Genomic DNA, 24368 nt, shown 5'->3' with positions numbered 1-24368 from the left:
TTCAGTGATGAACATAAACATTGTTATGATGACGTGATAAGCCTTATGCAGGATGCAGCACATGATTTTATTTAGTGTGCCACATGAGATTTGGAGGCCAAAATGTTCTGAGTTTTGTCATTTGGATGTGAAAACCAAGTCACAGCTATTGCAATCTGCGCTACATTTTTAAGAGGTATTTACACACATTTTTAGCAATTACAGTTAATGCCATTTGAAAACAATCTTTAAAATGAATCTGCCGGAAACTGTCTTCAATAAGGCATCTACAAAGTACACAGATGAACAAAGTTCTGTTTATTTACAAAAATAGATATATAAATACATTTCTGAGTGTCTGTACAAATGAGGGGTCTACTGGACTACAAAATAAAAGCCTGAGCACCACAGAGAAGACAGCCACAAACATGTCTGTCACATGTCTCACTGAGGCCAGGTATCCTTGTGGCAATGCACAAATCTATAACAACCAGGCCTGAAGTGTCCTTGCATGAATGAAGATCTGAAATATTGTCCGGGGTCAGTGTACAACACAAGCTGGTAGCACCACGTGTCCGCTGGTCAGAGCACAGAGCGGTATTTACATGCAAACATGAGCCACACCGCACATGCGTTCTCAGGATAGGCAAACACCCGAACACGGACCGCAAGCCTCACGTGGTCACCACGACAACACACTATCTCCTCACAGAACGGAGACCTGCACAGGAAGTGACAAGAGACAGAGCGTGAAATATGAAATACTGAAGGTACTATGTACTATGTATATGGATGAATGACAATAAACAAACAATAAACAATACTTGTACACTTGAAAAACTTTGAAAAAGCGAAACAAATGATGGCTTCATGAACCCTTCCAGAGATATGCACAGATAAACTATGAACTTCCACATGACAAACACAGGAGAGGGTCTCCTGGGCTGGTTGGTTTATTATTAATATTTTTTCCAAAAATGAGACATTTTCTATCCCAAGAATCCCAGGAACTGTACTTCTTTAAGGTATATGCTACAGTCAAAACATATTGGTCCCATTTCAATCAACAGTAAATGCAACAAGGAGAAACATGCATGAGCCCGCCTGCTTTTGTGTATTATTTGTTGCTATTAATCATTATTACGGCGAAACACAATTACGTTAATCAACATTAGAAAAAATATAACAAACTCATGCAGCTGCGAGGAATATGAAATGCCAGGTTGACTGCCAATGATCTTTTTTAACTGTACTTTCATACCGTCACACTATTAACAAGTTAGTTCAGTCGGCGTTTTGAGGAATTTTTGAGCTTTGTCTGGTCTTGTCATGACTTACAACCCTCTCTATCAGGCATGGAGTTTCCTCCTGAAGTTGCATTGAGTGTGGAGCATTCTGCTGCTGTACTCAAAGACTCTCAAACAGAACAGACACCTGCCAACATGGACTTTATACCTCGAGCGACAGGTTGAGGGGTTTTTAAACCCCACCTTCACCATGCTGTCCACTAGCTCACCTGAGGCAGGTCGCGAAGGCTCTACGAGCATTGCGGTGCAGGAAGTGGATGGGGAAGCCTTTGAAGGTGTGTCCGTCTGGCACCGCCCTCCTCACTGCATCCTGAAACTCCTCGTTGCCACAGGAAACGCCGGTGCAGCGCTCCAGCTCATAGGCCGACAGCGCCGAGGACAGCAGGTAGGACAGATGGTCGTCCCACACTGTCGCCAACTCCAGGTCCTGGAGGAGAGAGGCGAGCGACACAGAGCGCACACTGTGCTCAGTCAATGCTACATTACATATTTACACAACACAACACCTGACCTGTAAGTGGTCCATGGCATTTAAGGGTCAGTTCATCCAAATTACACACATAAAAAACATATTTTGTCACTCCCACACAGTGGTGTCATACTCATAGTGTGCGAGAAAATGCAAACATTAAACCAATATATTGAAAATATAAATAATAAATTGTTTTTTTTTTAAGTCAGTCTGTTAAATGCAATTTAAAAACTAGTTTTTATATGATGTTAAATATATCTATTTCACATATATATATGTAACTGCCTACTCCTGGTGTTTTGTCTTTTAATGAAATTCTGAAAAACACATAATGATCTTATTCAATTTCGTCTTATTTATAATTGATTTTTTCTGAATTAGGATATTTGGGCCATTAGCCAAAGTTCCATCCAAATGTAAAGTAAAATCAAATTTACTGAAAACTTTAAGGGATGGTTATCTGGTCCAGTACTGTGTTTTACCTTCCTGTGTTCAGAAACCAGGTAACGCATCTCCAGCTCCAGCTGGTTGCTGGCAGCAGCAGGCTCCAGAGATGGAGCACAGAGTGGAGGCAGAGGGGCCAGAGAGGTGGTGGAGCCTGGAGCGCAAACAGACTTCAGAGCCTCCTCGCTCATCGCCTTCCACCGCGACTGATTCTGAAGGGAAAGGGAGGAGGGAGAAAAAAGGCATCTAACTGATGATGCTTTTTCTGTTCACACAGTAGAACCACTGCAGTGCAGCCGCTGGGGGTTTGCTGCCTTGCTTTAGGGTAACATGACAGGACAGGAGTTGCTGATGAATGGAACTGTTGCAGATTCAATTTCCTTTCCCACAAACCAGCCGTTGGTCTGATAACTGAAAGTGGCAACCATCCAGTCACAAGCCCACTGCTGCAGGCTCCCTCTGCCTTCTGTCTGACTTTAAATCAGCACTCTCCCGGCATTAGATTGTCTCTGGACATATTAATATGGAGTGGAAATCCAGTGAGTGATGGGCGACAATGTGAGGGACACCAGTCTCTTACCTGGAAGTCGAAGACACAGAGCTCCACAGCATCAGAGGGCTGGCAGTTGGCCAGGAAGGTGTGGTGGTTGAAGACGCAACCCACAGTCCGGTAGGGGGAGGAGGGTTTGGGCTGGGGGGCCAGCGGCGGTGCATCGGGGTCTATGGCCCGGTGCAGATATCTGACCGTACACATGGGACATTGAGGATAATCAGTGTCATTACAAACACTATGATAAAATCTATTGTAGCTCTATTAAATTAGCCCATGGTGGGAAACTGCTGGAGAGATATAGTTCCAGTTAATGAGTGAGGAAAGACTGATGATTCAAATAAAAGTACTATCCCGAGGGTGAAAGAAGTCGACAGGCTGGGACACAATCATACAACATAGACAGAAAAATGTCACAAGATAAAAAACCTATAATACACTTAGAGAACCAGATCCGTGACTGCTTGCTGTACACAAAGACCTAGTTTCTCTCACTGACTTCATGCAAACTGACAAAAGATAAGAAATCAAGTCTATCTACATTACAAGGTCAGTGAGTTATGGACAAAACAATAATTGATGGGCAAAATCCCACAACTGGATAACCACCAAAATGTAATCAATTGTTCCCCGGCCCAGAGCCTTGCCACCAAATTTCATGGAAATGCTGTCATGGGAGTCTGACATAGTACGCTGACAAACACACAAAGACAAAAGATGCAGTTTAGTTCCAATTACTTCTTAGACAATGTTTGGTTTTAGCAGTTACAGGAAATCTCAAAATGCTCAATAATGGAGAAGTATTTAAAAGTTTTAGTTTCAAAATGTATTTGTTTGAAGTTTCTCCTTCTTTAATATTAAAGGTATGCAACTTGTAAATATGAATAATGTGATGCATTTTCTCATACGTCCGAGCTGCTGGAACTATTCTGGCAGCAATGCTGTTGAAGTTCAAGTTTGAGTTGAGGGTGACAGGGGAGCAGTAAAAGCAGCTGTGTTAGACCTGTGTGCTGTCAGACTCTCCCAGAAGGTGATGCTCCCATCAGTGCCGCGGGTCAGGACCCAGGTGTGCGCCGTTCCCTTGGCTTTGGTGCCCACACACACATACGCATCCAGGCCAAAGCCCAGCAGGAGGCTGCACAGCAGGGTGGCGTGGTCCTCACAGTCTCCCTGAGGAGGACAGGCAGTGGTGAGTTCAGGTCCTTTGTACGGTCAGAAACGTGGAAACTATATCATCAACATCATGTTTTGTGTTTAGAGTTCTGTAAACATTAATGACAGGCCAAAAACATTTATTTTTAGCTTTAAAGTCAGCTGTACTTCAGAGCAGCAGGATCACTCCAGGCCATGCACCTCCTCAGAGCTGCTAAGTTCTGAACTCTGGGTGTGACGGCGAAGAGAAGATCAGAGAAGATCATGAGATGTGGTTGAAAGCTCCAAAAGCCAGTAGGTGGACATTTGAGCTTAGACTATTTTGTTGCATGTCATGTTCTCAAAAGTCAAGAGTGAACTTCTGCACTACTGAGTATTAAAGAATTGGCATCTCCAAAAGTGACATCTTTATTCCCAAAATGTGACAACTTCATTAAGGAATATAAAAATAGATATTAAAATATTAATAATGGATGTTTACTATGATTATTATTATTATTGTTATTATTATTATATAAGCAAAAGTTGCTAAAAATACCAGCAAGTTGTGTTGGGGCAGATTCACCTCTGACACTGTGACTGCACAGAGTCAAAGCTTCACGTATTCCAATTTTCTGTGTTGAGACAGATTTGAACAGATTTACATCCTGCCATCCTGTTGCTTGTCTAATTCATCATGTCACTACAACAGTCTGTTTAAACAGAAATACAATATCCTGTTCTCACTGCACTGTCAGCCATTCTCAGGAGTCTTGAACACGCACGAGAAAAGCCTGCTGGAGAGGAAATAAGCTCTGTAGTCATCAAATCGTCCATGACAGTAAGCAACTCTTATTTCACTCGTACAACTTTTCTGGTAAAGAGGCCTGGGCTGTGCTACTGCCGCTGCGTGCTGGCTCGAGCTTCGGGCAAGTCAGAATGATAGATGTTCCCCAGAAGTGCTAATATGGACGGCAGCATCGGAACAGGCTGGGGACTGATGAGGCTAAATTAATTTTCCCTGGAATGAAACTCATAAATCACAGCTGACAATGGCCACTTTGTGAGAGTTGTGTTGTGTCTGTCTTGCCAGCCGCTCACAGAGGAGAGGCAGGGAACATTTATCCTGCGGTACTCTGGGAAATTCCCCACCATGTAGCCGAGAGATGAAAATGCAGCAGCCGGTCAGACTCTGCACAACTCCTTCTCAGAAATGACACAATCAGAAAAGGAGGAGATGTAAACGCAGTGGAACCAAGTTTAAATGATGCTTTCTGACTGATGGAATAAAACTGAACGTCATTAATCTGTGACATTAACTCAAAACATACATTATAGTCAGACTGAGGTTATATGATATGATCTGATATGATCTTTTCTATGGAGAATATAATTACAGTTGCTTTCCACTGATTTGATGCACTTTTTTTGCCAATTTGAGCCAAGCCAATTTTATTTATATAGCCAGGAATCAGGAATCATAATTCAGTATTTGCCTGAAGGGGCTTTACAATCTGAACAGCATATAATTCAATAATCACAACCTTTACTTCTACTGACAGTGATTCTTTCACACAGGTCTCTTTACTTCCCACTGTCTAAGTGGAATGAAGTACAGTGGGTTTTAAAACGTGAATGTCTCGTCCCACTGGCCGATTGCAGACTTTGAACTTCAAATCTATCGGCTGATGTCTGTGATTGTCTCTGATGCTGTGTGTGCTTTCGTTGCCTGGTTATGTTTGTTGTATGTATTTGTCTTTGTGTCTTCTGGGAGATATAAAGGCCTGGATGGGAATCAAAAGCTCTGCACCCTGTGTAATGACAACCATCTGGGAGTTTGAATGGAAGAATGTAAACATAACAGGAAACCTAACTTGCCAAAGCATTATTCAAACCATCCATCCATGGTTTAAGTGATTTTGTTCTTAAATTAGGGTCCTTGTCAAAGAAGGTTCTAACTTTGATTAAGTCATGTGTTTTGTTATTCTTATCACTGGTGGGCACCATTGTTTTGTCATAATGGATAGATTTTGTTTGTGCTCCACTTGGTGTAACCACGGTTTGGAGCCAATACGTCTGAATGTTAGAGTAAGATGTTTCATCAGACTGCAGTGCAGCAACTCAGGAGCGGCTCCAAAGCAGTCCAAGAATAGATCTCAATGTTATGATGGAAAAATGTCCTCGTCACACTCAGAGGTCATGGACTTGGTGGCCTGAGATCAGTGTAGCCAACTCCAGGCTGGATTGTATTTCCTGTCGGTGTAATGTTTGACCAGAGGAAAATATTGCAGTAGGTGGGATGTGGATGGAACTCTATGATCTGATGTAAATGACGGGAAAGATATGGAGCAGTAAAGAGACTGCTGCAAATGTTTTGTTGATCTAGTTTTCAGTTTTGTTTATCTGCACTAAATAGCTGCAGGTTTAAACTTAGCATCATCTGGTGCTCTTGTTGAAAACGATGGCTGTCAGTACTTTCCTTTTCAGACACCAGTATGTGATGTGGATGATCGCATGAGCAGCTTTTGGAAATGTGCATTTGCTGGTTTTCAAATGAATTTATGTCACTTATTCTCAAAACACAACTCTTACTTCAAACAATTCATCCAAATAATTGAGAAAATCTGTCATGAAAATATGGAGGATAGTTTCCCTTTTCATAATCACTGACTTATCTGTCATATAAACAACACATGAACTTCTAAACTATGTCATCTTAATATTACCAGATTTACTCATTCGCCCTGTTAGATATGCTAAAGTGTTTATACAGTCTGACAGAGCAGAGGAAAAGTTAACTAATAACATGAAGACGGTCCTATTAAAGAGAGGCCCAAACTGAGAGTTTGGTCGACTGCCTTGCACTTAGTCAAAGACAGTACGTCACAAACAAGATACTAAATCATAAAAAGTAATAGGATAGCTGACACATCCTGAAGAAGGACACATGTATCGACATCCTTAGATCTGTGGAATTTCTGTTGAAAGTTGCTATCATTGCTTGTAGCTACTCACTACAAAGTGTAAATACAGAGACTCAGCAGGTGAGTGGCAGACACTTTGCAAACTTGGGATTTGTTTCCACTTAGAAGAACTAATGAAACACTTACCAGCTGACAGGACCTTTGGTGCGAGAGGCTATAAATCTGCCATTGTCTCTGTCTTGGACAATAAGCAGTACAGTAAGTGCATTGTCATCTGAAAAATGAGGCCATCCCTGTTGTGGCTGCCAAGACGCCTTCCTTACCTTCCCTCTACAGAGGAAAGCCATTAATGTGCACCACTGCTCCTGCTTGCCTCCTCCTCCTCCCACCACCGGGGCCTTCTCGTGGACCAGCAGGCTGACGAAGCGGGCCGCCTGTCGAGGGCTCTCCAGCATGCGGCCAGCCCGGAGGACACGGACATAGGAACACACCGGCCTGTTGACGCCGTTCTCATCCTGCAGAGAGACACACCCAGAGGTCGCTTGGAACCAGATATGAATTTGAAGAGTTCAGGATTCAATAATCCCTAAATATGAGAAGTCCTTCCCTTAAACCATTACAACTAAACCAGTGTGTGAGTGGCAAGCAGCAAATTACACATGTTTTAAGGAACTCCCCGATCAACCCATAAACCTGCCACTCACTCCACAGGTCTATTGGTAGTAAAAATGAGTAAAGAAACTGCTTGGTTATAAAGGTTTAGAAATAAATGTCCTTAAAACTAAGCAAAATTATGTCACATACAAGGCTTGAACTTTTCCCCACAACACATGAATGTAGACGAACCTGTGCAAAGATCTTCACCATTTTGGATTGGTGTGACGGACGTATCTCAAGGAACTCCCTCCACCACTGTTTAGCATAAACCAAGAAGAGTCGCTCCTTCTCAGCCGTCCTCTGCCTCTCCAGTGATTGCTGAATGAGAAACATGCAGTGACATCAGTTATTAAATACAGAATTTAGAGCTGTGATGCTTCTGTTACAGCGCCGCTTTTATTATCAACTCGGACTGATTCTTAGGAGCATGAATGGGATTCTGCTGTAATGGTTCACTGTTAGTTCAGTGTTACTTCATACATGAATAATGGAGCAGATGAATAAACAGAAGGACAAACAGACTCCAGTGTGCTGACCTGTGTGCTGATGATGTCAGTGCTCAGAGTCTCTGTGAGAGGAGGGTAGAGCTCCAGACTGACAGTCAAAACACCAGCTGGGACTTTACATTCACTTCCTGGTGAACAGACAGACCGACAGACAGAGAAAGAGAGAGAGAGACACACACACACACAGACACATAAAAAAAGGGTCACCAGACAGAAATGGTAGCAAAAAACAAAGCTTTCAGTGTCCCCGAGCTGACAGAGGATAAGAATATATGAAATTTATGATGTAATTCAGAATGGTTTCTAAAAAGCAACTTACACAATGGATGTTATAAACAAAATCATGTTGATTAGATAGGTTCCCTAGTAGGATGTGTTAGTAGTAGTCCACGGGCAGGCCGAAGGGGCAGAACCCTACTGTGTTTGTGCTGGTTTGTAATTATCATTGCTGTTAGTTATCTTATGCGGTGGCTCAAATTGCCTGGAATGCTGGCAGAAACATTTTAAACGACCCAGTAACTGGAACTGATGTGCAAGTTCTTCCAATGAAATGTAAGCCCAATTGGCCAGATGGTGGCGCTGTAATTAGGACTTACAAATCCAATTTTTCATGTGCTCTACAAAAAAGCCACTTGAATCATAAAATAGTCAGCCATGTTGGACTTTCTGCCATTTTGAATAAAAAAAAAACAAAAACAAAACAGTAATACGAATAGAACTTGTTGCATTTTCACCGACGTCATTAAACACTGACTGTGATCATATCAACATACAATATTGCTGACGATGATTGATGATTAAAATGTACTTAAAAAAAGAGAAAGAAAATTATTTTCCTTGAAAAAAAGAGGAAACAAAATATTCTTGACTTTTTTTTCAAAGCAGCAGTGATTTTGTAGTGAAAGCAGCAGTGGAGCGAACTAACAAGGCCCATACGCCTTGCAGCCATGAACAACAGCCTAGTATGCACCCAACACCTGAGCAGCTAACTAAACTGATGTATTTTGGCACGTATTTGGTGACATAAAAATGCTTTGTGTTCACTTGTCCTTCACACTACCATCAAAATAATAAATAATAATAATCAAAACCCGGCAGACAGAATTTCACCAATTTAAGTGTTCACGCTCTGGAGGCAAGTATTGACAAAAATCTGAAGTGCCATGCCTGCTGCAGGCTTTGTGATGATGAAATGAGAGTGTGACTGGTCTCACTCCTTCTTTAAACAGATTTTAAATGCTTGTAGTGACTTTGTGAAGCCTGAAACCCACTTGTTGCTGCTCGCGGCTTTAATTTCAGCCCAATGAGCTGCCTCCTTCTGTTGAGGCCAAAAGGGCTTGAACCCTGAACTGCAGCTGGTGGCTACAGTTTTTTATGTATGATCAATTCTTCTGATTGGATTATTATAAAAAACTTGAGTTTGTTTTTGGAAAGAAACTTTTTTGTGGCAGATTTCACTTGTAGAGTGACATAAGCCTTTGTTTGGAATTTGTTAATTTTAATGATGATGTAATGTTTTCTGACTAATTTCGTTAGTAACAATATACTTTCTTGTGTCTTATATGTCAGTGTGGGCTCTCTTAGCCTAACAGGTGTTGCTTTTTAAAAAATAAAAACATTAGTAATTCAGGAAACAACATCGCTCTTGCATTCACTGCAGCAGAATCAGCCTTCCTCACCAACTCCCATCAGCTCAACGGCAAAGCAGGTCTTCCCACTGGGCGAGCTGAGGACTGTCCTCCAGTCCAGGAAGTAGGACGAGACCAGCGTCGTCTCACTGGAGGTGTCTGTCCTGATCAACACCAAGTGAACCGGGTCACACATAGAAAGCATGGTGGTCACATCCACCATTTTACTGCCCTCTCCTGCAGCACCAAAGTTAATAACAAAATTACAAGCAGTATTAATAATATATTAAGCAACATGTAGCAAGAGCATAACAACCGTTGGCCCTGACTGACACCAACAGGGTTCATTTACACATACCTATGCCATCTCTGTGGATCTCTAAGAGGAAGCCTTCCGTTAGGGCAGGTTCACAAGCACAGGGCACTGGCTTTGAGCGAAACCTCTGGTTGCGGAAGTGCAGGTAGAGCGTAAATGTGGAACACACCTGGCCATGTAAAGGCTCAGGCTCCTGGAGGTGCTCCAGAAAGGCCTTACCACCAAGCACTTGGAGATACAGGTACCGCCTGGACGGGTCAATATTGGCTGAGAGAGTGAAAAGAATGTTTACACTAAACCATTCAAACAGGAGACGTTGAGTGAAAGATGCTGGTTTGTAAATGATATTTCTTACTTTTTTCCAGATGAGTAACAGTCTTGTCAACAAAGTGAGTAGCAGGCTTTGGAGGAGATCTTGTTTCTGCATCTGTTGTTACCTCCTACCAAAGCAGACCAACATGACAAAAGTAGCAAACAGTCAGCGGATGAAATTAAAATGAATTAAAGTGAACTGCTGTCAGCCTAATTATCAAGTATATAAATCTGAAAATTGCCTGCAAAGCTCAGGACAACCTTGGTGAAGTGTAGGTCCTTCATCACATCATCTATGATGCCCCTGCGCTGCAGAGCACGGAGGAAATCGGCCTCAGACAGAGACTGATGTGCTGGACCTTGGTCATTCCTCACAGTCTCAGCCAGCACCTCTCGGATCTTTCCGTGGATATCCATCTGATCACCAGAGAAGACAGAAGAAACACTGCATTCCCATGCAAGAGTCCCAAAGACACGTCTCACAGCTCAACAATGTTCTTTGACATATTTGAAAATGTTCAGTAATCAGACAGTGATTTAAGGTCAGTTGTGTGTGTGGCTGTCCCCCACCCCACAGCACTGCCCCACTTCTCTGCTTCTCTACAAGCACTCATCCCTCTTAACTGTGGTGGGAAAAATGCAGAAGTGCTCCAAATCTTGAAAATCTGAGAAAAGAGTTCCCCTTTTAAAAGGCAAGGCTATTTTAGAAAGACAGTACTGTGTAAACAGTGTTACAAAAAAGTTTTTGCGAGGCTAAATATTTTCCACCCATGATGTCTGTTGATATCGATTTTATGAGAAACTTTAGTCTAAACGCAGGATCAAAACAGAACAGGCTTTTCAGACATGCATATCTTATAAGCAGAAACATAGTACTTTCATAGCAACCAGTTTCCAGGGAAAAGTCATACGCGACCAACACAACGTTACTTTAATCCCAACACTGGCCGTGACATCTCCACCTGCTGCTGCTTACTGACCTAGTTGTACTGTGGAGAAAAGAGTAGTCTGCCTACAGACCTCTGGAGACAAGACAGGCAGATCCTAGTGAGGAATATGCTGAATTAATGCAACCGAACTTAATAAAAGCAGGAGTTTAATGGTGCTTGATCCTAAAGTGTGATTTATCATGTGTGTACATTTGTCAATAAGCAAGTAGACATTTTAACGCTAAACATTTATAATGTAGTTTTTAATGGCAGTTGGCGAACTAGTCTCCCGTCAAGAAAACGCATATGCGCAACTGTTAAACCATGTATTTTAAGAAAATACAGCGTCCATACTGAGGGATATTGTTTAATAACGCAGACATGCGTAGAAATAAAAGCTATTCAGCTTGCTCACCTTTAGCAGATGGCTGTGAATAATTTGCTTCAGCTCGGACGCTTTCTCTGGAGGCAGAGACATTACAGCTGACGACCTGTGGCCAGTTGAGTAAAAACAGCTACCTTCGTTGATAAGAGAATGCGACTAATAATGATAAAAAACAAAAACAAACACAAAAACAAACACAAAAAAACAACAAGTTTTCTTGTTAGAGCGAAATGTAATCCTTGTAAACATCTGTCGCCTGTGACACAACCGGACACAACAGTTCAAACTGTGGCGGAAAAGCAAGCGGGAATGCGCCCCCACTGATGCCCGAAACCGTCCTGTGCGTCGAAATTGTTGTAGTTTCACATTTCTGTCCGAGAACAAAATATTATTCGTCGAGTGGGATGCCACTGACGAGATAATTTAATTTAGGTGACATCATTTTAGTTTCATTTCATGTTGGTGGACAAAAACTCGCCGTTTTATTCAGGCATTGCATTGATTGCCCTATTCTCGTCACTATCCGCGACAACGAGCAAAGGACCTGTTTGTAGTCCACATTGTAGTTTCTATTACTGGGCCTCGTATATCTATTTATGATAGTTGTTTTTAAATCAACTCAACCGGTTTTACACTAAGATCATCTGTCTTTTTCACCTCTTATCATTTACTTAATACAGAACATTTACATGATTATTTGGTTTATAGTAATAAAAAAAAACTCATCATCTTTTGGTAGGTAGCTGAATACAGTGTTTCCCCCCTCCACACAAGCCAATGCCATCCCACACACAAAACGAAATTACAACAGCAATCAATATGAGCAAGGCCTCTTCTTGAAATATTGAGTCAATTCCTGGAATCCACAGTGAGAGGCCTCCAGTCTGGCTACATTGATTTAGCTCATGGTCAGAATGAAATTATGACTAGAACACGGCACAGCAGTGCAGGGATGGGAAGAGCTGTGGGTGGACACTGTAAAGCTGCTTTACTGACACTATGCTGAAGAAGAATGAACACAAGCAGACAAGCAGCGTTTGGTAAAAAAAAAAAAGAAAAAGAAAGAAAAAAGAAAGATGAATGTTTTATTTTAAGAAGTATTTTGTGTTTTGGTTGCTTTTTTCAAAACACCATCAGTCATTTTCTCGCTGCTACTCAGCAGCGTACAAAACTCCCCTGAAATCTTATGTGGAAAACAAGAATGAATGGAATGTTATGGTCAAACGTATCTCTTCTGGGTTAAACGAGAAGTGAGCAAAAGCCAAGTCCAACAGTGGTAACTAGCCAATCAGCAACACATCACTTCATCTCAGGAGTCGGCGTATGCTAAAGACATTTGGCATGCAATCAATTCTTGATACACTTTATCGTATCACACCTCCAGTTACTACAAACCAGTCATTTCATTGCTAACATGTTACTCATGGTATGGTGGAAAAAAAAGCTCACATAAACCTTTGTCTGTCCTGATCATGCTAGGAAACCTTGGAGCACACTTTTTTTTTCTCCATTCAATTCACTTAAAGGCACATTAAAAGCTATCTCAACCAGCAAACAAACAGGTAAAGACATGTGTATGTTACCACTCTCTTCTAACTGGACTATAATTTAAAGGTGCTCTTCTCCAACTGCTATATTGCACTATTATAGCTTTAGATTGGTCCCAGTCAATTGAAAACCAATTTAATGATACTATGGGTTCAAAATGCAAAGCTACTACGACTATCACTTTGTAATGGTGTCAGCTATGTCAGATACAGAAAATACATTCCACAGAATGGGAGGACAGGGTTTCATCACTGGACAGCTTGTCTGGCTGTTACCTTCCAACAACTGACAGTTTTGCTTTGGTTTCCTCAACAGTGGGATAACTGGAAAACACACACATGAACCCATCCAGTGGGTAAATACACCTACGAAGCGATTAGGGAACCGACAGCTTGCATGATCCATGTGACAAATGAAACATGAAAAAATGTGCTCATAAAACAGAAAATAAAAAGGTTAACATTCTAGCAGAGTTTGAAACATCAGCAAGGCAGCTCCCTATGAAGTGTCCAGTCACACAAAAATATATATCTGGCCGTGTTGGGATGCCCTGCTAAATGTGAACGGAAGAACAAGTGGTGTTCTGGAAAACTTCTAAATGCATGCATGAAATGCAAATTTCATTGCAGAAAACCAAACAAATAAAAAAATGCCACGGCTGACCTATAGGCTCTGGAGTCTTCCTACACAACACAGGACATTTTGAAATGTAAAATGTGTCCACAGATGAGCAACACACATCTGGCCACTCAGATTTTTTTTTTTTTTTTTTGCTCTGTACTGCACCTTTAGTAAGTTTTTTCAAAGCAATTTGCTATGATACAGTACATTCATCAACAGTGACAAGAAGGAAAGGAAATTAAATCATCGTGCTGGCACCAAGATCCTGAGATGTTACTATTTTTGTTAAGATCTTACATGAAAAATATACACACAATCATTTGATCTAGCACTCCCGCATTTTGACCTTAAGAAATAAATACCCTCAGTTATGCACATATTACCACCTAAATCTACTCAGAAGAGTACCTAACCCCAGGTACTGGTGCAAAATAGGAGTCAGTTTTAAGTGACCCAGAGTGTTTCACTGGGAGTACATCCAGCACACCAGCAGGCCCACAGCCAAAGCTGCCCCGGCACCCACATTGAGCAGAATGGGTCTCCAGTACAGCCACTTCTCTCGTTTCCTCTCTGAGTCGGTCAGTCTCTGTTTCATCTGCTGGACCTTCTGTGAGGTGCTGGCGATCCTCTCCTCACGGTGTCGCTTTCTGAAACTGAAATGAGAGTAAGTTAAGGGCAAGTAATCAGCAAACTACAGTGTGAAAATCCCATCAACGCCAGGCACGGTGCCACTGATGTGCCAGAGAATTATTACAGAAGTATGATGAACAAAACTGTAGGAAGGGAAGAGGGATAGGAATAAGTTCTTTAAGTTACCTAAACATCATTTCAAGGTGATATTTTAGTGCATTGATGGGGACAAAATTAAAAAGTTCACGAGAAAAGAAAAGCAAGCCTTTTCACGAAGCAAATGCAACATTTGAATTTTTCTACAACTGTGTCCTTCATAATGTTTCTTCATAATGAGCCTGACAAGATTCACTTCAAGAAGACCTAAGCTGGCACTTACTGCCCAGAGTTCTCTGCCATGTTGTGGTCTTGGTTGTCTGGCTCTCCTGCCGGCAGGTGGTCTCCTGAGGCGGCCTGTGGCTCCAGGCAGGGTCCTAGCTGACCGTTGGGCCTGCTGTCGTTGAGGTGAGGTCTGGGCGGAGGTGGTGGAGGCGGCAGATCTGGCTCCAAGTCATCTCTCGACATCACTCTCTGCTTGTTCTGCAACTGGGGATGAAACACAAAGATGCCACAAGCAAGGGAGAGTTAAAGGTAGTCTGCAGCAGGCACAGGACCTAAAGTGGGCGCCCAACATTGACATGATCATCAAAAAGGGCAAGCAGAGAATGTACTGTACTTCCTGCACCAGCTCAGGAAGTTCAACCTGCCCGCAGAGCAGCTGATCCAGTTGTACACTTCAATCATCAAGTCTATTCTCTGCACATCTATCACTGTCTCATTTTGATTGGCCACCAAACAGGACAGGAACAGACAACAATGGACAGCAGAAAAAGGATGTAAAGAGGATAAATGTCCACGTCCAGAGTCAGGAAACATGCAGTCAAATTACTTGTATGTGTTGACATACTTGGCCAATAAAGCAAATTCTGATCAACAATAATGGCTGGCAGAAAGTGTTATGTGTTATGTGGGATGTTTCACAGATATATTTTTGTTGGCAAATACATTGCAACAACATTCTAATAGCAGACCTGCATTTTGGGGACAGTTGTGGACTTCTGGCTGGTTTTGGAGTTTCTGTTTAAGAGTTTTCGCTGCCTCTTTTGGCTACTATGAGACACAGTAATTAAAAAAATGGACAGAGACCTTGCTGCACTTTCAAGCTATCAGTGTTTCGTTGTGAGACCTGACACATCTACATGCTCCTGATAACAGTTTTTAAGTAAAACCGAAAGCTTGAAACCACAACAACGCTTGCAGACTTTGGCACTCACCTGTTTAGTCTCAGATGTCAGAATTTCACTGGCACTGAAGCAACAACAAGGTGAAAATCATCTGGACAGTCCAAGCATGAGCCTGAGGCAGTTTACAAGTACAGTCTTACTCTCCAGCCTTGTACCTGTGCTGCTGAGTTGTCTGTCAGGATGAGCTTAGCTCCCTCAATGACGGCCATATAGGAGAAGCGGAGCTGGTCCGGTGTCTGGATCAGACCCATGCGGTACTCCCTCATGTCCAGTAGCACCTTCTGTATGTCCACTGATGATGGGTTCTTCCTCCTGTCCATCTGCAAGACAGATTAACATGTTCAGAAGATGATGCTTTCACTAAATACTGAAAAACAGACAGCTTAACCCGGGTTAATATCATATCTGTAACAACACATGATAAAAGGAAGTTCTGCTTCAGTATCCACAGGAATCGTGATACCTGAGACTTGATCAGGACTAAATCCAAAGGTTCAGTGTGACTGGGTATGGCTCAGGTCCCATTCAGATTAGTAGGTCTGTGTGTAATCATGTGCAACAGAGTGTATGTGCCATCTGCTATTATCTTGATGTCAACACATGCCCTATATGGTTCAGAGAGTACTTGTTAATTTAAACCTAATTTTCATATGAATCATATGAGTCGAATCAAACTAAGAAGATATTATGCTGCTTTTTTTATAGCAGCATACTGGCAGCTTTCATCTAAAAGGGGAACAAAGGCCTGAACTTGGCGTTCACTATTTTCACAAAACAGTAATGAAACTGATTTCTCACATTAAATACAACTTGGCTTCAAATCTTTCTAAAGTGTTTCTTGATAACATTAAATATTCATTACTTGTTGAAGTAAACTGGAGTACAAAGTTTTCTATATGAGAGAAAATAAGAGTTATTGTAGCAGTGAGAAAATGTTTCTAAGGGTATAAATAAATGATAAATGAGTAAATGAAGTAATTGTAAAAAAACACTATCTGACGTCATAGTCGGGCAGCAGACCGGCTGGAAATTATTTCCTGGCCGGGGCATTTAAAAGACGGCCTGCTTAGACAGTCCAGGTAAATCGGAAGTGAGAGCCACCGTGGTAACAACAATTTGCAGAGTTCTTAACAATGATCTGTGGTAAGACTGTGTGCTCATGCGTCTACAAAGTAAGATGCTGTTTTCTTATTGTTGAAAACTGCTTTCCTGGTGTGGATTATTGCTTTTGTTTGATTAGTTTGAGGTTGCATTGCGGTTATGCTGCGGGTGTGAGTTGCATTCATGTGTGGCTCAGAAATCTGACAACTTAGCGTATGAGTGCAATGTGGTTTGTTTATTGTCTATTGTTTGTTGAGTTTACATATATTTGCTTAGCTAATGATGTCTCTGTTGCTGAGAGAGTTGGATTAAAGGGACAGTATGGATTTAGAATTGCTTATGTGGATGTTCTTGTACATGCCAGGTAAGTGCGTCTGATGGAGGCTACTCTCGCATTTGGGCAACGCTCCTCCTTGTTTGCAATTCTTGACCAGAAATGGATGTGGCTTTTTTATTTTTTTTATGTCTGACTTCGCACATACAGCCACAAAGTCTTTAACAAACTCACGTCTTACTTCTGCCAAAGTTGCTTCAGATCAGGGCTCTTTTTCAGAGATCCCTTTCTAGACGAGATGCACATGTTATAGCATCTTACTGTTTTAAATTCCACACTTCATTCCTCGGAAAAACAAACATCAATACAGGTGAAACGACCACAGAAAATGTGTGTGTGTGTGTGTAAATGTTTGGGCCAGCACAGTAACACTCAGTATTTTCAGAATTTTCCACTACAAAAACAAAACAAAACAAAAGCTCATGGATGGCAAAAAAGACATTTCCCAGGTGTTCACTGACAATTAAAACTGCTTAATGCAGTCAAGTATGTCAACATACCACAACTTCTCCCTTTGCAGCAGTCACAAAAAAGTACAATCATAACATCTGGTCTCACACTTGTCATAACTTGAATCTCTTATGTAATGTTTTGAAGGTGGAGTAAGTGATTCTGAAGAAACATTGTTGATATTTCAACAGCCAAGCAAATACACCCCCACGACACCCCAAAAATTCATGGATGCGCATTGCCAAGGCAACAACACTAACAACTGGGCTAGCTGACCAGAAGAGATATACGGTGGAACCAGAGCATCTGCGGCCAGAGGGTACGCCTCAATAAGTAACGTTACTCTGGCAAAGACGTGTAATTCCAAGAAGAAGAAAAGAATGTGAGGTCTGTTGTAGCAAGTAAAAAACTTTTACACCAATTTGTCAGGGTAAAAGCCCCGAAGTTATTTATGTATCTATGCTATCATGGTGTAGCTCCATTCCTTGTGGGCGAGGATGTGGAAGAGGGAGAGCAGCTGGCAGAAGCAGAGGAAGAGGAAGTGTAAGTGGTTCACATGAGGCTGATTGGCTGAGATAGTGTTGTGTAGCTCTGTCCTTTGCTTCACATGTACAGAGCCGAGGCTGTTAATGAACACCAGTAGGCAACTTTTCCCTTTAACACGGCTTGTATTTGTTGACACCTCCCCCCCTGTTCTCACCAGGACCAGGCAGGTGTCCACCAAGGCGAACGTCCCCGAGCGTCCGATCCCAGCGCTGCAGTGCACCACTGAGGGCCCGTGCTCCGGGCCCAAGGACCCGGACTCCCGAACCTTGAACAGGAAGTTGAGGAAGGAGGCCGGAGATTCTGGGACACCAAAGTCAGGCCACGTGGTGTAATGAAAGTGGTAGATCTCCCTCGACTCCCTCGTCTACAACAGAGGAAGTGATGTCGGCTGTGATTAGAGCACTGGACTATACACAGAATTCTGCATGACTGGACTGACTGCACTAAGAAAACATCTCACAGGGAGGGAAATCTTTTCATTTTCATACATTTAGACTTACATGTTGAATTTGACAATGGCTACGACCACTCAAGCTAATACAAGACAGGTTAACTAATATCCAGAATCAGTAGCTGCCCTGAAAATTAGGACTCAAGAAAGTAACACGAGCAAAGCAACGGAAAGAATGCATTCTTTAACACAGTACTGGACTACAGTTTTCCCCTCACAAAATATCATCTCTCCACTTTGCAATCTGCCTCTCATGCTCACCACTGTGTTTTGCAGTTCCAGGACTCGGATGGTGTAATAGGATTGGTCCTCCTCAGAAAGTAGCCTGACAACAAACCCTGTATCTGTGAAAGACATCTGTAGTTCCTCCGTGGTGGGCCAGTACTGGGCACACTTTTCCTGTTGAGACAGAAATGAATTAACTTAGATGCACATGTTCCCAGTCTTCAGGAGACTGACTGGAGCAGACTTTCATTGGGGATCTATCACAGACTATTTGTGAGATTTCTGAATTAAAGGAATCCATCTTTATCAACAATTACCATTACTGATGTTAAGGAATGTGCTATGTACAGGCAAAACCTTTGATAATGTTACGTCCCCTCTGGGTCAGTATAGTCAAAAATACTGTTTTTAACACACTTTTTTTTTACACTCCATAGGTCAAAAGGCCATGGTCAAATGTATTTATAGAGCACTTTTGAAAACAAACCAGGTTTGTTCCAAAATGCTTTACAACAAACAAAAAGAGGACTTGTTTCCACAATTTATAAACAGCCAGTGCCAACAAAGGGCTGCAAAAGATTTCATTGTCTCTAACCCTCAACCCTAATGAGACTGGACAGATGATCTGAGGCGATTTTAAAGTACTCCTCCGCACAAAAATGTGTTTTTCTTATTGTTATGTTACTTGGATGTTTGATCTTGACTGTGCAGAATGATGCATGTGCAGTTTGTTTTAACATCCATCTGCTGAAGGAGGAAAGTTTCTCTGGGCTCATTTTCAATCTTAGTTTAACACTTGTATGCATGAGTGGGATTGAGTGACATCACAACAAGTTTGGAGGACAATCCTGTGTGATGTGTGAACTTAAAATACCCCGAGCACGTAAACTGAAATGACTTTACTTTTCAGTAAGGTAGGAATCATCTTGTGTCCATTAGTTAAAAAAAAAAAATTCTATACATTTGCTTCTTCAAAGATTCTGGATTTTTCAACAAGGAAGGAGAAGTAGAAGTAATTTCGAGAGTTTTTTCGAGAGTGAGGTTATTTCACTTTTTGTGGAAATAGTATATCGGACACAACTAGGGTTCCTAATCATTTTCCACAACGTGATGAGGTAACTGGTATGACAGACAGGGATTATGCCATAATCTAATATGTTCCTCTTTGTGGAAATCTCATGAAAAAAAAAAAAAAAAAGAGTATACGGGCGTAACCTTCAGATGTTTTAATGTCACTACTGGTACTACTATCTCATCATCTTCATCATTGACATTATTATTCATTTATAACCTGAATTCCTTTTTCCTTATGAATTCTATTAACCATTACTGCCTGAACACGGATAACTAAATAGCCTTGACATGAATTATGCCAATAGTAGCCATCAATTTTGCTTTCTAACAAGTCTAGACTGAACCTTACATATCTAAATGTACAATTAAAAGTTAGTCCAGTTTGCAAGGATTATTAACTGCCATTGACTCTCTTTAAAAAGGCCAATCACATCCACTGTGAGCAACAGCTACAAAAGTTAAACATTTCATGTCCTGCTATGGTCCATTTTACCTTAACAGTGTAGCTATAAGTTTGATGAGATAGTGCTAGTGAAGAGCGTTTGCCAGGATTTTGACTCACATACAGCTGAACTCCAAATCACTGTTTTATCCAACTCTGTCAACAATGCCTAACACACATTTAATACATTTGCTCCTTGCCAAAGTTGGATCACAAACCCAACAGTTCTATATATATGAGACTTCCGGTCACTAGATCGCATTAGAGCACCAGCATCTCTGACTAAAATACATGGCCGTGTTGGCCACGCCTCCCCCTCCCCACGCATCCCTCCACCCTTTGAGTTCTCAGTAAGATGTTGTGAAACACTAGGCAAGCAAGAGGATGCTCATCTTGGCTACAATTTTGTTTGTTGGAATATAACATTTTGCAGTACAGAAATATTTTGGTTATATATTCAGCTTGGTAAGAAGCGATTTCTTCAATCTGCCCAGTGACCTAAATCCTTGTAACATAATTATTAGCTTGCTAGCTATCCTGCTAACGCTAGCTGCCTAAATCGTCAAGTAAAATGTGCTTTGGGTAGCTATAGTTTGTTTTTGAATGAATGTTTGGTATCAGTAGCACCGCCTCAAACTACACTGTGCCATCTCACTCTGCGAGTCTCTTTATAAACATGGAGAAGGCACAGGAACAGTTTCACAGGGAGGGATTCACATGCACTAACATGCATGCGCAGCTGGCCCGGCTACCAAAACAAAGAACAGAGAAGCTCGGATTACAACACACTGAGGGAGTGTGACTTCATTCTCCGCTCAGGATGCCACTTTATCTTCATGTAGCAAATACTTTTCTACTACCATATCAATGATCAAAAACTTCTATACAGAACCTTTAAATCTTTGCAGACAATAAAAGCTAGCAAACACATTTACTTCACCAACGAAACCAAATATCCTAACCAATTTAACATTATTCAGCTGTTCAAAATAAGTTGGAGGGGCAACATCAATTTATAAACCTGATAAAAACTACCACAGTTACCAGCCAGCAACAACTAACATTTACATTTGAAGGACATAACTTACATTCTTCAGAGTTTTGGCCACTTGAGTTGTAATGTCATCCAACCTGCATTTCCTACCATGAGACGTGACTTGGGGGTGTGTTTACCAAATCATAACAGAAGTTATCTCATGACACTTTTCATAAAGAGCAGGTCTAGACTGTACCCTTTATAATGTTAATTATAGAGACCCAACAATTTCCAATGAGAAACCCAGTGAGAGTAGCCTATTCAAAATATTCTTGTCCATAAACTACCATTTAAACATTAATATAATCCTGAACATAATTTAGCCCTGTCACATGGTAATGTTATCTGTTTTGGGGAGCTCTGATAGACAGCCTAGTTGTTCATTTTCAGCTTAAGGAAAACAGGAGAATGTTGAAATAATTTCCTATTACAACACAAACTTTTCTGTGTGTTTTCCATAACTGCAAAATTGGTCAACTGTTTTCCAGGTTTTCCAGGATGCGTAGGAACCCGCACAATGTATTATTCAAAGCAGAGCATTTTTATATGTCTTAAAACATGTCAGGTCAGATAAAGTGAAATGATCAAAAGTATTTTTGTTGTGGAATGTTTATAGAAGAGTAACAGATGGCCAGAATAAGCAAGTTCAAATGGCATTTTTTACACTTGTATTTCCAGTCTTCCAGGTCCTCTAAGTTGGTCACTTAACTGCAGATTAACCTCAAGGTCAAAACTGTCTTTTTCACCAGTTTAAATAAAAAAATGTTCATTTTACTGTGCCAGCAAATACATATAGCATTGAAATACAGAGAACTTAAGTCCCAGTGGACATAAAATAACAAAGTCAAACTAACACGTGTATGCAAGTGTTGCAAGAACATCTACAGCTAATATTACTACTAAGTTATGACACCTTGAAAAAGGTCTACCAGAACTTTTCAGTATCAAGGGAGGCTTAAGAAATCAATGAGCAGCAGGTGCTATAGTGTACTCACGGATCCCTTTTCAATGACTCTGTTGAGCATTATAACAGCTTTGGAACACTGCTCCCAAATCATCAGCCAGAAATGACCACAGGTATTCCTCAAAGGCCCCTGTGGAAGCAAGAAAAAGAAAATCCTGACATAATCAAAAGCTCACAAATCATCAAAAAGAAATCCTACACATTCTTCTTCAAATGGCCCACAGATGTATTCAACATATACGTATACAGACATTGACATTTCCACTGCTTGTACTGAAATGTACCTGAGAGAGAATGTAAGCTCGTTGGGCTTCTTCCACCATGACTAAGCTCGCATTGATGTAGTCATTTTCAGAGTTTTCAAGTTTTACCCGACTATGATCATCTGAAACCAGACGAAAAAGATCAAAGAGCAATTACAAATCACAGAGGCGTCTTTTCCAATAATACAATTATTCAATAATGAGTTCATTTGTCATGTGACTCACAGGGGCTGACATCTCTGTAGCGATTCAAATTCCGATTCGCTGGAAGTTTTGCCACTTTGTAGGGATATTCACTGGCTTGGTTACGGATCTCCTGTTGGCGACAAAAAGACAGGTAGTAGGGTTAAGAGTATCGCATTAGGTTCAATAAGTCAGCAACAGTAATGGGAGGTACATTGTAAGATCAACTGGTGTATACATATAACGTATATCTCCTGGCTGACTGATGTGGTAGCCAGTAATACTGACAGCATTAATGTAAATATGGCACACATGCAGATAAATGACCTTTGATATAGTATGGCTTTTGTGCTAGATTCATTGGAGCTGTCATCACTAACTGACGTGTGCTGCTCTGCTTTGTTTTGATTGTCATCTGTCAAGCGACTGTATTGTGTTGTTGTCTTTAATGCAAATAGCTTTCATTGTAGATATGGGGTGCAGCCAAAGATGATCTCCAAGCCTCTGCTGGACAATGACTTTGTGACATATTTATTTTTAGGTGATAAACAAACTATTTTACTGATGACAATGAAACTGAACTTTGTCAGACACTAGACTAGTTTCAACACTGAAGTAAACATGAGAAAACAATCCCACGTCTTGAGACAGAAATAATAGTTCTCAGTAAAACTACAAGATAGATATTGCAGTCAGTTAATGACTCAGAATGTGTTCCTGGAATAACATTATTTCTCTATGAACTACAAAATATATTTTCCTTATAGAAGGCATGAACATTTTAGGTAGCTCCTAGACCAGATTCTAAATATTCTTAACTCTAAAAACGGATTGTTACCGGTGAAACACCGGCATTTTAAGTTAGACTGAGTGTTCTCTTTAACTTCCAAATAGGGTAATTGTTTGGTACAAAACATCTCCAGTTACATGTCATCCTCCTGTTAGTAGTTAGCCAAGTTACATATTACAGGGTCATAGCCAAAGTTAAAGTGGAACAGATATATTATAAACTAAATGCTGGGATCTCTTAGTCAGCTGGAGGTGTAAAAAAAACATGCGCTTTTCTCTCGAAGTCCTGATGAGTTCTCAGAAACTGCAGCTGACGTCTGCTAGCGTCAGCCAGCATTAGCTAACTGAGCTCAACTATGAAGACTGTGCCGCTGCACGTTTTCTAGCTACGGAAGTCAGCGACTAGTAGCGCGGACGGCTAGTTTCTCATTCGTCTTCACTGATATATAGCCTCTACACAATGTTGTGAAGTCTATAAGTTAACACAACTACATGTGACACACAGAAGGCTAAAAGTAACAAAATACTGGTTAAGGTGTCTAACGGGCTAGCTATCAAATTAGCTAGCTAGCTAAGTAAGTTAGCAACCGATCGTCATAGAAACACGAGAGGCCCAGTGTCCCGACTTACATTGTAAAGGTTTTGCCATCTCCCGGACGAATCAATGTCCTCAAATTCTTGTTCCATTGTATCGTAATTAGTGCCCCGAGACACTTGGAGAATGATCACAGACTGTTCGAAGCACCGTTCACCAAGTTACTCCTTTCTATAAGCCATCTAAACAGCAGTCTGTGTAACCCTGGGGATCCCTGCGGGGAGTCTGCTGCTCCTGCACAATGCTGCATGCACGCTGACTGACTTGGGTTGCCAGTTACGTGTTTATCTCAA

General features: G+C 41.3%; 2 protein-coding genes across 3 annotated transcripts; both read right to left on the bottom strand.

Annotated features, from left to right (window-relative positions):
- Nucleotides 1–282: 282 nt before the first annotated feature.
- cep76 (centrosomal protein 76) lies at nt 283–12008 on the bottom strand. 2 transcript variants are annotated; one of them, XM_041942340.1, is made up of 14 exons: nt 11571–12008; nt 10488–10643; nt 10270–10354; nt 9957–10181; nt 9650–9835; nt 8001–8098; nt 7654–7782; nt 7131–7322; nt 6994–7041; nt 3756–3922; nt 2783–2942; nt 2241–2414; nt 1496–1713; nt 283–700 (listed from the first exon to the last, which is right to left on the bottom strand). In XM_041942340.1, exons 1-14 carry the CDS (start codon nt 11631–11633, stop codon nt 562–564), a joined length of 2040 nt encoding a protein of 679 aa, XP_041798274.1. In that variant the 5' UTR covers nt 11634–12008; the 3' UTR covers nt 283–561. The 2 variants fall into 2 exon arrangements, with proteins under 2 accessions (XP_041798274.1, XP_041798275.1); XM_041942341.1 differs by lacking the exon at nt 6994–7041.
- Nucleotides 12009–12614: 606 nt separating this feature from the next.
- Nucleotides 12615–24310, bottom strand: ptpn2a (protein tyrosine phosphatase non-receptor type 2a). Its single transcript, XM_041942181.1, has 9 exons — nt 24111–24310; nt 22734–22824; nt 22530–22630; nt 22277–22375; nt 18766–18903; nt 18208–18417; nt 15778–15942; nt 14719–14924; nt 12615–14362 (listed from the first exon to the last, which is right to left on the bottom strand). The coding sequence occupies exons 1-9, from the start codon at nt 24165–24167 to the stop codon at nt 14173–14175; spliced, it is 1257 nt and encodes a 418-aa protein (XP_041798115.1). The 5' UTR covers nt 24168–24310; the 3' UTR covers nt 12615–14172.
- Nucleotides 24311–24368: the final 58 nt, after the last annotated feature.

Source organism: Chelmon rostratus, chromosome 8 (assembly GCF_017976325.1).
Source record: "Chelmon rostratus isolate fCheRos1 chromosome 8, fCheRos1.pri, whole genome shotgun sequence".
Classification (NCBI taxonomy): Eukaryota; Metazoa; Chordata; class Actinopteri; order Chaetodontiformes; family Chaetodontidae; genus Chelmon; species Chelmon rostratus.
Note: the sequence above shows the minus strand (reverse complement) of the source record. Positions and strands in the feature narration are given on the sequence as shown.